Below are 13,601 nucleotides of genomic sequence, written 5' to 3' on the forward strand. Positions count from 1 at the left end.
CCAAAAGGGGGGTTCCAGCCAACCAGGGCTATGAAGTAAGACCCTGCCACAAAGCTAAACAAAACCATCTCGCACTTTACCGCTTTATGCTTTATTGCTGTATCTGCAGTCGCGTCTTCCCGTAGTTTTTCCCGTGGTCAAGACCGAAAGCATACGGCCATCACAGGGGAAAGGGCACAGCCACGTCTCCCAGCCTGGCTTCATAAACTGGGCACCCGCCAAGGGCACACCACCAAAGTGATGCAATTAACAGACTACTCCAAGAACGCAGCCCAGCACCCCACGCTGCCCCACCCCGCCCTCTGTATCACCCCGCTCAGGTCATAGGTCCACCCCTTAAGCTTCCGTCTTCAACCCGCCTGGGATCTGGGGCGGAGCGATTCTGCAGGCGGGGCGATTCTGTGGGCGGAACACATCGTCTCTCCAGCATGGCGGCCCTGCGTGCTCTGCTGCCCAGAGCCTGCAGCTCACTGTTGTCCTCAGTCCGCTGCCCAGAACTACGGCGCTTCGCCTCGGGTGAGTGCGGACACCGGCGGGGTGCGTCACTCCACCCACGTTGGGTGGATTCTCCACCCATAACCTCTGGGTGGTCCCTAAACCCCGGCCTGCACGCATCCTCACTTGATCCTGGCCCTTCTCTCCTGACTCTAGATCTTTTGTCTGACCCCCTACTTCCACAAGCATGCACTCCCAACACTTGACTCTGAAGTACCTGGACCCTGGATTCGAGTACGCATCCTCACACTAAACCCAGATTTCCTGCAAGTGACCACTGACTCTAGCTTGGGAGTTCCTCACACCCTGATCCTCCTTCTGAGCCTCCAACTCCAGCGCTCGACTGACCCCTTTCCAATTCCTTACCCCGCTCCTCAGTCTGACCTTAGCCTCACCTTACAATCCCAGCCAGGTCCTAGCACCTAGAAGCCATGTCTAGTGGGAGGGCTCTGGGTGTAATAGCAGCTTCTCAACGCTCTAACTTTTATGAGTGTCAGCTGGGAACACGCATGTTGGTTGTGAAATCCCATGTGTTTAGGTAGCTTTAAGAGAATGTGAAAGTAGGTTAAGTAAGACAGCCTAGGTATTGGGAAAGGTTTGTCCATAGTGCCTCCTGTCTAGTCTCTGCTGTTTCCACAGTCTCTCCTGATCATGTCCTTCAAACCACCCAATCAGCGTAGCCCATACTGACACACCCACTTTCCTCCCTAGCCAGCTAAATAGTTCCTCCCTTCCCACTCCTTGGCTCCACTCCTCTACAGACTTCTAGTACTCCACGGTTACCGTGAATTCTTAACCACGTTCTGGGGCAAGGGTTCCTCCTGAATCCCAACCTGGATTGGCTGTCATGTCCTGCTTCCCGGAATGGTAGACAGCCTACTGTTCAGTAATGTACCTCACACTTAAGTTACAACGGAACAAATCACCCAGAACACAGACCTTCACTCTCAGGTTTACCTCCCTCACCCTAACTAAGTCTGTGGGCTGCACTCTCCAAGTCTGAGTTGGTTCGCCCTCCAGATCTCCTAGAACAAAATGGTGCATTGGATCAGCCTCTGTCCCACCAGGCATACTGCTCCAGCAGTATCTGGGCTCTATCTGGCTCCCACCTGCTGTCATGCTCTGGAAAGTGCGGGCATATGGGAAGAGGGTGAATGTTCTGTGCTAGAGTTTTCCTTTTTGTTCCTTTGATCGTTTGCTGAGACACTATCTCACTATGTAGCTCTGGCTGGCCTGGAACTAGACCAGGTTAACCTGGAACTCAGGAAGATACACCTGCATCTGTTTCCTGAGTGCTAGGGTTAAAGGTGTGTGCCACCACCACCATGTCTGGATAGATTCTAGCCAGAGTTACAGGCTGGAGCAGTAAGCATAGTACAGAATTCCCTGTCTATCCCTGTTTCAGTACAGAACTGATAGAATGAATATAATATATATATATATATATATATATATATATATAATCTATTCGTTGGGAAGGGGGGTATTAGAGTGGCTTACAGGCTGTGGTCTGAGTAGTCCAACAATGGATGTTTCCTGAAAGAAAGGCCAAGGATTCAGTAGTTATGCAGTCCAAGAGACTAAATATCTCAGCAGGCCCAGTCTGATTTTGGAGTCCAGAAAACTGCTAGAGAGCTGAGGGTCTTCAGTGTATATTGGAATCCTGAAGAGCTAGGTTCAAACACCAGAGAAGGGAGCGCTTTCAGAGTAGATTAGTTACCTGGCGGTGGCACAGGCCTTTAATCTCAGCACTTGGGAGGCAGAGGCAGGCAGATCTCTTGAGTCCAGGCCAGACTGGTCTACACAGTGAAATCCAAGACAACCAGAGAAACCTTGTCTCAAAAAAACCAAAACAAACAAACAAAAAATTAGGTGAACTTGCCATCAAGAGTGAGGGCAAGCAGGCAAAAATCAAAAGCTTCTTTCTTCCATGTTGTTGTTGTTGTTGTTCTTCTTCTTCTTCTTCTAGATTTATTTATTTATTTATTATATGTAAGTACACTGTAACTGTCTTCTGACACACCAGAAGAGGGCATCAGATCTCATTATAGATGGTTGTAAGCCACCATGTGGTTACTGGGATTTGAACTCAGGACCTCTGGAAGAGCAGTCAGTGCTCTTAACTGCTGAGCCATCTCTCCAGCCCCCTTCCATGTTCTTTTATGTGGACTGCCAACAAGTGTGACCCAGACTTAGGGTTGGGTTGTTTCACCTCAAAAGAGCCATTTAAGAAAATCTTCCACTGGGTGTGGTGGCACACGCCTTTAATCCCAGCACTCCGGAGGCAGAGGCAGGTGGATTTCTGAGTTCGAGTCCACCCTGGTCTACAAAGTGAGTTTCATGACAACCAGGGCTATACAGAGAAACCCTGTCTCGAAAAACCAAAAAAAAGAAAAAAGAAAAAAGAAAATCTTCCACAGGTAAGGCTTGGGTGTTAGTTGATTGCCCATGTGGTCAGGTTGATGACCAAGATTAACCAACCACGGTGACTTTAATATCTTCATGATGACACTTTCCTTTGTCCTCTTGACCTAGGTGCTAACTTTCAGTACATCATCACAGAAAAGAAAGGAAAGAATAGCAGCGTGGGGCTGATCCAGTTGAACCGCCCCAAGGCACTCAATGCACTTTGCAACGGCCTGATTGAGGAGCTCAACCAAGCACTGGAGACCTTTGAGCAAGATCCTGCTGTGGGCGCCATTGTGCTCACTGGTGGGGATAAGGCCTTTGCAGGTGTGCCTTTAATCCCAGCAGCCATGGTTGTGGATGGGAGGGGAATGCTAGGGCCTGTGGGAAGCAGCAAAATGGACCAGTTTCTCTGTGATGAGAGGGGTGCCTTAAGATATACTAACCTGTAAAGTAAACTGTGTGGAAGAGCAGGGCATGTGCTGAACATTCAGGTATGCTCAGTTCCTTACTAGTCAGGTAAAAACTGGCCTAAGCCGGTCCTCCTCTAAGTGTACATGCCATCCACTGCCTGCAGTCCACAGTCCTCAACATTACCTTCTTAAAACACTTGGCTTGATGAGTTGTTGGTCCATGTATCAGCTGTCCCCACTGTGGAGGGAAGTGCCCCCAAGCCTTGAGGACTGAGAATTTCTTTAATGTGTGGTAATTGGAACCGCGAATTGTACCTGTAGCTGGAGCTGACATCAAGGAAATGCAGAACCGGACATTTCAGGACTGTTACTCCAGCAAGTTCCTGAGCCACTGGGACCACATCACCCGGGTCAAGAAACCGGTCATCGCAGCTGTCAATGGTTATGCTGTAAGTGTCAGCTCCCCAGAGGCCTCCTGTGCAAGGTGGAAGGACCTGTGCCTTTAAAAGCCAATAGTGTCTTTTGCTATCTGCTTTGTTTGATGGAGGCCCATTGGCTAGTTCCCAGATGCCTCAATGAACTTTTCTGTTTCTTTTTAATTGCTGCAGTGGCTAAGCTACTTGTGTGAAGGCTGTGAGTACTCTGTCTGGACTCCCACTAGGGTTCCTGCTTCACTAGGCTATTGAGAAATGCAGCACTGGCTTAGCCCATGGAAAAACCATGTGATTATTGTACATGCTGATTATTGAATAAAACCCATTCTGGTAGGGTTGGTCAGCCACTCAAATTCATGCCCTTACCCTCTGTGGCTAATTTGGAGCTACTATGCCAGACTGAGTTATTCACCACAAAGCCAAAAATATTTACTGCCTGGCCCTTTGCATAAAAGTCTATGCACCCAGCTAAGGGGAGCAACATTCCCCTTATATTTATCCTACCACTTAAATCTAGTTAGTTAAATCTAGTTAGTTAGTTCAGCTAAGTTAACATTTGCTCTTATCTGACTCTGTTTCGTGGTTCCAGAAAAGTTCTATGGTTTTCTGCCTGGGCTCCTCTGGTCAAATCCACCTGCTTCTGAACATTTTTATTTTTCAGCTTGGTGGGGGTTGTGAACTTGCCATGATGTGTGATATCATCTATGCTGGTGAGAAAGCCCAGTTCGGACAGCCAGAAATCCTCCTGGGGACCATCCCAGGTAAGAATATGTGAGCTGGGGGCTGGAGAGATGGCTCAGCTGTTTTTGTTTGTTTGTTTGTTTGTTTGTTTGTTTTTTGTTTTTCGAGACAGGGTTTCTCTGTATAGCCCTGGCTGTCCTGGAACTCACTTTGTAGACCAGGCTGGCCTCAAGCTCAGAAATCCGCCGCCTCTGCCTTCCGAGTGCTGGGATTAAAGGCGTGTGCTCAGCTGTTAAGAGCACTGACTGCTCTTCCGAAGATCCTGAGTTCAAATCCCACAACCACATGGTGGCTCACAACCATCTGTAATGAGATCTGATGCCCTCTTCTGGGGTGTCTGAAGACAGCGACAGTATACTTACATATAAATAAATAAATCTTTAAAAAAGAAAGAATAGGTGAGCTGTAGCAGGATAAGCCTGAGTCTTAGCCTTACTTGTCTGTTCAGTTTTCTCTCCGTCAACCAGCACCTGAAAGACAGCATATGATGCTCAGTGCAGTCTGGAAGCCTCAGGACATGTCCATCTCTCATGAATATTCAGATCCTAAATCCAACAATATCATATACACAGAGTTTACTGGCTTGAGCCACAATGGTTCTTTCCTGCCCATGATCCATACACCTTTAAGAGCTTTTTTTCTTTTCTTTTTTTTTTTTTTTTTTTTTTGAGACAGGGTTTCTCTGTATAGCCCTGGCTGTCCTGGAACTCACTTTGTAGACCTGGCTGGCCTCGAACTCAGAAATCCGCCTGCCTCTGCCTCCCGAGTGCTGGGATTAAAGGCGTGCGCCACCACACCCGGCTGTTTAAGAGCTTTGTATGCCAGAAGCTTGGGAGAAAAATGAGTAGACTTGGGTTTACACTGAAAACACTGTCCCATGTGAGTCTGGCTCTGTCCATTCCTATGCCAATGACATAACAGGTCAGGAAGCCTCCCTGAGTTCAGCACAGCAGATTGGGGAATTCTCACTCCCCACTGCCTGGGAAAGCCCTAAGATATGGAGGAAGCGATAGCATTGCCCTCCAGGAGCCACTTAGACCTGGCAGGAGAAGGTGAACACTCAAGAGAAAGGACTTGAACCCTCAGAGAAGAGACCACATTCAGAGGAGGTCTCTGCTACTCTCCAGGGCTGACCAGGCTCGACCAGGCTTGTTCTGAGATTCTGAGCAGTGAGATCAGTGTATTGGTGCAGGCCAACCTGGAGAAGGCAGACCTGGAAACTTCTTCCATAATGGTGGGAAAGGAGCCAGTTTGATTTTTCGTTCTTCCTTTTTAATGCCGAGAAGGATCCCTTGGCCTCGTGCATGTTAAAGCCTCTTCTGTCACTGAGCTACATCCCAGCCCTGGGTTTCTTCTCAGTGTCACCTGACAAAGGGCCAGGTGAGACCTCAGCTCTCTCCCTGTAGGTGCTGGAGGCACTCAGAGACTCACCCGAGCAGTCGGCAAATCGCTAGCAATGGAGATGGTCCTCACTGGTGACCGCATCTCAGCCCAGGATGCGAAGCAAGCAGGTGAGGTATCTGGTGCTGGGAGCTGGGGAAGGCATAGGCTGCTTCAGGTGTCCCCGTGGGTAGCTGGTGTTGGAGCCCTAAGGTTCTGTCCTTAGCTTTTATATCTTGAAATACATCATATACCAGAGAGTGGCAACATATGTTCAGGTTAGAAATAATAACAATATCTCTTTCCACTGCCTTTAAAAGCTCTTAAAGGCCAGCCTTTTTCCTGCCCTTGCCAGTGACCACAGTCCTCAAGTCCTCTGTTCCATTTGATCCTGTAGACAGCATGTGACTGGAGCTCGGCAGTGGAGAGCACAGAGTCACCCACTGCTGGGGACAGCCATCCCTTGATTAGGACCCAGAGAACTGGCCTCTCAGTGTCACCGGGTTCTAGAGGAAGTAGACAAGGATATTTCTGCGTGATATTCAGACTTTTCATGTTTTAGGTCTTGTAAGCAAGATTTTTCCTGTTGAGAAACTTGTTGAAGAAGCCATCCAATGTGCAGAAAAAATTGCCAGCAATTCCAAAATCATAGTAGCCATGGCAAAAGAATCTGTGAATGCAGGTAGGAGTCTGCTGGGAAGAGGCCACAGCACTGCATAGGTGAAGTTGTGAGGTTCCAAACTACCTCACCTTGTCCCAGGTAGCAATGGGAAAGTTCTCAGAATTGTGGTTTGCCATAGTATCCCAGGTTTTGGTCATTCAAAGGTCTGATAAGCTATTCTTATTATCTCTTTATACCAGGACCCAAGGCTGGGCCAGGCTAGGAACATAATGGCAATGCAGTATCAGGCACAGAGGGAAGACTAAGAGTGTATCCACAGCCCTGAAGTCAGTGGTCTGTGCTTCCTGGCACAGCTGTCTCTGGGGATCTGAATTGAATGGTTCCCTCCTGTGCCCATGTTCTGGTTATGCAAGTGGGCTGTAGCCTGGGGCCTGCATAGCTCAAACAAAGCATTCTATCAGTTTTCTCACCTCATGACGCTGGTCTCACTTGCTTTCCTCAGAGCTGCCTCAACCTTTTCTTTCTTCTTCTCTTTAAATATACCCATTTCGTTATTTATTTCACATTTTAACTTACTGAGGGGGCATCCTGTGGTGCACATGTGGAGGTCAGAGAATGATCTGAGGAGTCAGTTACCTCCTTCACCATATGGGTTCCAGAGATTGAATTCCAGTTGTCGTTAGGCCAGGCAACACGGGCTGTTATCCACTGAGCCATGTGGCTGATCCTGTTGTTTAGATTTTGAGACAAGGTCTCTCTCTATAACTGAAGCTTCCCTCAAACTCTGCATTCACCTTCCTCAGTTGCTAGGACTGTAGGCATGGATCACATGTACCACATCCAGGGTGGAGTCTTTTCTTAATATAGTTCTGTTATTTAGTAACATGTATGTGAATTTAGATGCACATGTGTGTATATGTGGGTCTGTGGGCCTTTTCATGTGTGGAGGGCAGCAGAAGCCAGCAGATTTCTCAGAGCTGGAGTTAGAAGAATTTATGGAATACCACCTTAGTGGAGTTTTTGTGGTTGTTCTAAATTTTTTATTTTTATGTGTGTGTTTGGTTGCCTATGTGTATGTACATCACATGTGTACATGGTGCGGTGAAGGACGTTGGACAGTCGTGAGCCTCTCTCTGGAGAGAACCCAGGTTCTCTGCAAGATCTCAAGTGTTCTTAGCCACCGAATCATCTCTCCAGTCCCAGGAATGGAGTCTTAATGTAATAGTTTATCTCAGCATTTGGAATGGCACTGTGTTTCTGCTTAATATTACATGTAGAGTCATCTTGGGGGGGCAAAAAAAAAAAAAATGTGACTCAGAAAAGTTGTTGCTACCTCCAGAGGGTACACCAGTCTTTCAGGGTTGCTGTTGGCCACAATCAGATGAGTGGATGTTTAAAGAGCCAGCTGTTTGTGGAGCACACAGGGCACAACTAAGGCTTCTGGCAAGGTCACAGTGGCAGGCATAGTCATAGCTCAGATCCTCCAGAGCACTGCTCTACAGGACAATGTCCTCCATTGGAAGAAGATCCCAGCAGGTGCTGTCCCTGCTGCATAGCCATCCTCTTCTGCTGCTGATCCTTTTCTGTGTTTCTATGTTCAGTTTTACCAGCCACCTCAGGTCCTCTTAGCTGGCCAGATTCTGCTATTTGTCCTTTGTTCAGTTCTGGTGCTTTTCTGAGATCCCTGGACCACTACTAAGGTGTTTGGGTGGCCTAGGAGAGCAGGGTATTCATATGGCTGCATCAACACAGGCCATTCACTTGAGAAACAGGGAGAGCTGGATCAGTGTGGAGCCCATGCCAAGCCTGTAGCCCTTTCTGTAGGTCACAGTCAGTTTGGCATGTAGCTACACGTTTGGCACTTCAGTTGGTGACCCCGGGGTTTCCTTTTCAGCCTTTGAGATGACGTTAACAGAAGGAAATAAGCTGGAGAAGAGGCTTTTCTATTCCACCTTTGCCACCGTGAGTAAAACATGTTCTGCTTAGGATTCTAGTCTGTTTCCATTGCAGATGCTGCTGGGGATCTCTCACTGCAAAAAAGCCCCGTGAATCACACCACTAAGCATTAGCTCCTGCATTTAAAGTAGATTTGTAGCTGGCCACAGTAGTCCCAGAACTTTGGAGCCTGGGGCCAAGGATAATTGCTTGAGCCCGAGAGTTTGAAGCCAGCCTGTGCAACGCAGAGAAACCATCTCTAAATAGTATTTATCTCATATGCATAAGTGTTTTGCCTCTGTGTGCGTAAATACACTGTATGCATGTCTGGTGCCTGCAGAGTCCAGAAAAAGGCACTGGATACCTTGGAACTGAAGTTACAGACTGTTGTAGTCACCATTTACGTGTTGGAAACCAAGCCCAGATCCCATTCAAGAGTAGCAAGTGCTTTTGGCTGCTGAGCCATCTCTCTTTTTTTTTTTCTTTTAAGATTTTATTTTATGTATGTGAGTACACTATATCTGTCTTCAGACACCAGAAGTGGGCATCAGATCCCATTACAGATGGTTGTGAGCCACCATGTGGTTGCTGGGATTTGAACTCAGAACCTCTGGAAGAGCAGTTGATGCTCTTAACTGCTGAACCATCTCTCCAGCCACTGCTGAACCATCTCTAGCCACCACCACCTAATTCTTAAATTTTATTTTATTTGTGTATTGGTTTAGAGACAGAAAGTCTCATTATGTAGCCCTGGCTGGTCTGGAACTCACTATGTAGACTAGGCTGGCCTCGAAGTCACAGAGATCTGTCTGCTCCAGCCTCCTGGATGCTGAGATTAAAGGAGTGTGCCGCCCTGCTTGACTACAGTTCACCTCTTATCAGAAGCTCACATCCAGGTGTTTTAAAGAATCTTCTGATCACCAGATAGATGCATTACCTATTGCACCACTGGCCCAGTGCTCCGTGTTTTATAAAAGAAACATTTAAAGCTGTGTGTGGGGGGGGGGGGGGGTTGGCGCAAGCCTTTAATCCCAGCACCTGGGAGGCAGAGGCAGGTGGATTTCGGAGTTCGAGGCCAGCCTAGTCTACAGAGTGAGTTCCAAGACAGCCAGGGCTACACAGAGAAACCCTGTCTTGAAAAACCAAAAAAACAAAAAACAAAACAAAACAAAAAACATTTAAGGAGCTGGATAAATGACTTAGCATGTACCACTATTCCAGAGGACCTGAGTTCACTTCCCAGTACCCACACCAGATGGCTTACAATCACCGGCAACTCCAGTTCCTCTGATACCTCACTTCTGATCTCTGTGCTGTGCGCACACACACACACACACACACACACGCACTAATAATAATAATAATAATTTAAATGGCTTGGTCCTCTAAGGAAGAAGTGAAGATGTTTGCACATAGCGTGTCCGCTGGCTAAGGAAGGGGCGATGAAAAGCAGGGTTCTGTTGCTGCCCCACAGCTCTGTGAGAGATTCCCAACTCAGACCCTGCCAGATCCATAAGCATGTGTTTCTGGTACTCTTGTTATCACTCCTGATTGTGTCCTGCATGGTTTACAATCCCCTGTCCCGAGCTTAGCACTGTTTCCGGGGAATCCCATATTTCCTGGGCCACAGGTGGGCCTACTGCAGAATCACCGTCTTGTTGATGAGCTCAGAGAGCAGGCAAGGAGGGAGACACAAGAGCACCTTGGAGATGCAGGCAGTCAGCTGAGGGCCTCAATGGGAAGATTCAAACTTCACCTCTCTCTTCCTTTCCTGCCAGGATGACCGGAGAGAAGGGATGACTGCATTTGTAGAGAAAAGGAAGGCCAACTTCAAAGACCACTGAGGACTGGCAGCTATACCGTTTGCCACCCTGGAAAGCTCAGCCTGTCCATTGAGAGGCAAATAAATGATCCAAAAGGGTAGTAGTGTCGGCCACAGTTCCCACCGAAGGCTTCGGGGCTGTGGCCACAGCTTGGGTACTCATGGTGTGGCCCGCAGCCTTCACCAGTTGTTGGAAGTCAGTCTCACACCATCTTCTGAATCAGAAACCTGGGAAGCTTTCAAGGTGTCTTGATTTTTTTTAACTTCACTGTAAGGGCAGGTGCACGCTTGGGCCAGCCACTCCCCTGTGCACTCTCCGAAGCTCATAGAGGGAAGTGGCCCTCTCTGCTGATTCCCAATGCGAGAATTCAATGAAAGTAAGTACTTCACAGCTTAGTTTCGACTCACCTGTAGTTGTCTCTAGAGAGCCAATGTGGTTTTTAAAAATTATTATTGCTATTATTTTCTTATGGATAAGGTTTCACTTTGTATCCCTGGCTGCCTGGAAGTTACTATATAGACCAGGTTGACCTTGAACTCACAGAGACCAGCCAGTCTCTGTTTTCCAAGTGTTGGGATTAAAGGTGTATGCTAACCACGCCGAAACTATTTGTGTGTTTTTAACTTCACCATCTTAACCACGTACATCGTCAAACACTTTAGAATCAGTGAGCAACCATCCCCACCATCATGCTCTGGGGCTCTGGTCTCTAGACCTTCATCTTCCCAAGCTAAAACTGTCTCTATTAGACACTGACTCCCAACCCCACTTCACAGCCTCTGGCACCAACCCTTTTACTTTGTATGAGAATGGGATGACTCCAGGTGCCTCAAGAGTGGAATTAGAAGCCAGGCAGTGGTGGCACATGCCTTTAATCCCAGCACTTGGGAGGCAGAGGCAGGTGGATTTCTGAGTTCGAGGCCAGCCTGGTCTACAGAGTGAGTTTCAGGACAGCCAGAGCTATACAGAGAAACCCTGTCTCAAAAAAACCAAAAAAAATTTTTTAAAAAAGTGGAATTAGAGTAATTGTTATGGAGCTTGTACAAGGCAATGCACAGTATTCCCCCTCCCCACACACACACACACCTCTCAAGGGGATGTTCTTAAAATGCTAAAAGTTGGGTAGGATTCATGAGTGGATTTGTAAGACCCCGAAGGAACTCTTGTAGCCCTTTTCCTATGAAGTTGAAATGAGAAGGGGTGAGGAAGGGCCAGGAAGTCTGTCTCCACCAGACAGCAAATCTCCTTCTTCGACTTCTTGCTTCTAGAACTGTGAGAAGTTAAGCCATTGAGTTGTAGCATGTCAGAAGCCTAAGCTAAGACAAATATCCTCTGAGTTCATTGGAGTTGTAGTAGATGTGTTTAAAGCCTAATATCTTATACTGAGATGAAGACTTGGCATTGACTCTCACAGTAATGTGATACTTATTTTTTAAGCCATCTCATATGCATATTGCATATACATATTGATCAATATGTCTATGTCTTGAACTCCCGAATGTAAGCAGTCCTGACTCTGCCTTCCAGATAACTGTGGCTGCACTTGCATTCCCCCATCCCGAGCCAGGTAATACATATGGACAGAGCCTGGCTTCCCACCATCTGGGCTACAGTGCATGGTAGGACAGTGTCTTAGTCAGGGTTTCTATTCCTGCACAAAACTTCATGACCAAGAAGCAAGTTGGGGAGGAAAGGGTTTATGCAGCTTACACTTCCACATTGCTGTTCATCACCAAAGGAAGTCAGGACTGGAACTCAAGCAGGTCAGGAACTTGAAGGCAGGTTATGATGTAGAGGCCATGGAGGAGTGTTGTTTACTGGATTGTGTCCCCTAGCTTGCTCAGATTGCTTTCTTATAGGACCCAGAACTATCAGCCTAAGGATGGCACCACCCATAATGAGCTGGGCCCTCTCCCCTTGATCATTAATTGGGAAAATGCCTTACAGCTGGATCTCATGGAGGCATTTCCTCAAGGGAGGTTCCTTTCTTTGTGATAACTCCAGCTTGGGTCAAGTTGACACACAAAACCAGCCTTCTACCCTGACCCTAGCATTTCGGTGGAATTTTGGCTAGGATCCCAAGATCTGCTATGCCCAGAGCGTCCTTGTGGGGAAATGACTACCTACTTGCTGTGGCAGAAGGGCGTCAGAGCCACTCTGCAGCATCTTCAGTGCCCATCAGTGTGACAGTGGAGACTCATACGGAAGCAATTTCCACCTGAACTGCAGATGTTTGCACAAAATTCACCCAGTGGGGAAAGGTCAGCTGGGGCTACATAATGAGACCTTATCTCAAATAAACAAGAATGGGGTTTGGAGAGTTTGAGGGTTGAGACCTGCCTAAACTCCAGATTAAGACGTACATCATAACCAAGTATTCAAAGTTTGTTATGAAGTTAATACAGAGTCCAGACCGTGGTAACTGACATGGTCCACTGTATCACCCAGCCAAAACTTCCTGTTCTGGGAGCCAGACCTCAGGGCCTTTCTCCTGGTAAAGCTCATTTTTCCCTAGAAGAGGGCATTGGATTCCCTCAAACTGTAGTTATAGACAGTTTCGAGCCACCACGTGGGTGATAGGTATCAAACCTAGGTCCACTGGAAGAGCAGCTAGTGCTTTTAACCATTGAGCCATCTCTCCATGCCCAGTGTTCACTTATTAAAGCTGGACACACAAGAAAGTATGTGTTAGCCATTGATTGACACACAGCATAGGCATATGACACACATAAACAGGCAAAGATGGCAACCACCCAATAGGGGAAGCCTTGAAACTGACGCATTGAAATCATTAGTCGTTCGTTTTATTTTGTTCTTTTAAAATATGCTTTTTTTCAAATGCTGTTCCCGCATTCATCCCTGGATACCACATGTGTGCCTGGTGCCTCAGAGGCCAGAAACAAACTAGGGATCCCTTGGAACTGGAGTTACAGATGGCTGTGAGCCACCAACCCCAAGTCCCTTGGAAGAGCAGCCAGTGCTCTTACCCACTGAACCATCTCTCTAGCCCCTCATTGGTTTAATTTCTGTGTGTTCACTGAGCACATACCTCAGTCATTTGATTCTGAAAAGTGGAACAGTGTTTAAGATGTCTTGTGGGAAATTCGGCTCAACCTTGGGTCTAGCATAGCTCTCCCAGGCCTGTGTGTTAGGTCTGCCCTAGCAGAATAGGAACCCATCCAGAGCCATCAGCTTCTAGCTGACTCCTCCTGGCTTTAGATTTCAAGAAAATTCGATGTGTGCAGACTGCCCTAAGAAGGCTCTCCCCTGGTGAAGCTCTCAGCTACATAAAACTATTTGGTCTCCAGGCCCAGTACAACCTGGGGGTTTGATTTGGTTTTGCTTCTACTGG

At 47.4% G+C, this 13,601-nt stretch overlaps 1 protein-coding gene across 2 annotated transcripts; it reads left to right on the forward strand.

Annotated features, from left to right (window-relative positions):
• Nucleotides 1-364: 364 nt before the first annotated feature.
• Nucleotides 365-10,854, forward strand: Echs1 (enoyl-CoA hydratase, short chain 1). 2 transcript variants are annotated; one of them, XM_021168189.3, is made up of 8 exons: nucleotides 366-516; nucleotides 3,031-3,228; nucleotides 3,636-3,763; nucleotides 4,410-4,509; nucleotides 5,896-6,000; nucleotides 6,432-6,551; nucleotides 8,386-8,453; nucleotides 10,205-10,854. In XM_021168189.3, the coding sequence occupies exons 1-8, from the start codon at nucleotides 429-431 to the stop codon at nucleotides 10,268-10,270; spliced, it is 873 nt and encodes a 290-aa protein (XP_021023848.1). In that variant the 5' UTR covers nucleotides 366-428; the 3' UTR covers nucleotides 10,271-10,854. The 2 variants fall into 2 exon arrangements, with proteins under 2 accessions (XP_021023849.1, XP_021023848.1); XM_021168190.3 differs by lacking the exon at nucleotides 6,432-6,551 and having other exon boundaries at nucleotides 365-516.
• Nucleotides 10,855-13,601: the final 2,747 nt, after the last annotated feature.

Source organism: Mus caroli, unplaced genomic scaffold (assembly GCF_978045245.1).
Source record: "Mus caroli unplaced genomic scaffold, Mus_caroli_1 scaffold_8, whole genome shotgun sequence".
In the NCBI taxonomy this organism is placed as follows: Eukaryota; Metazoa; Chordata; class Mammalia; order Rodentia; family Muridae; genus Mus; species Mus caroli.

What these genes read in the sequence shown, in the direction of transcription:
- Echs1 (XM_021168189.3), top strand. Translation starts at nt 429, where the DNA reads ATGGCGGCCCTGCGTGCTCTGCTGCCCAGAGCCTGCAGCTCACTGTTG. An exon ending in CCAGGATGCGAAGCAAGCAG is followed by an intron (nt 6,001 to 6,431) that starts GTGAGGTATCTG and finishes TTCATGTTTTAG; the next exon opens with GTCTTGTAAGCAAGATTTTT. An exon ending in AAAAGAATCTGTGAATGCAG is followed by an intron (nt 6,552 to 8,385) that starts GTAGGAGTCTGC and finishes TTTCCTTTTCAG; the next exon opens with CCTTTGAGATGACGTTAACA.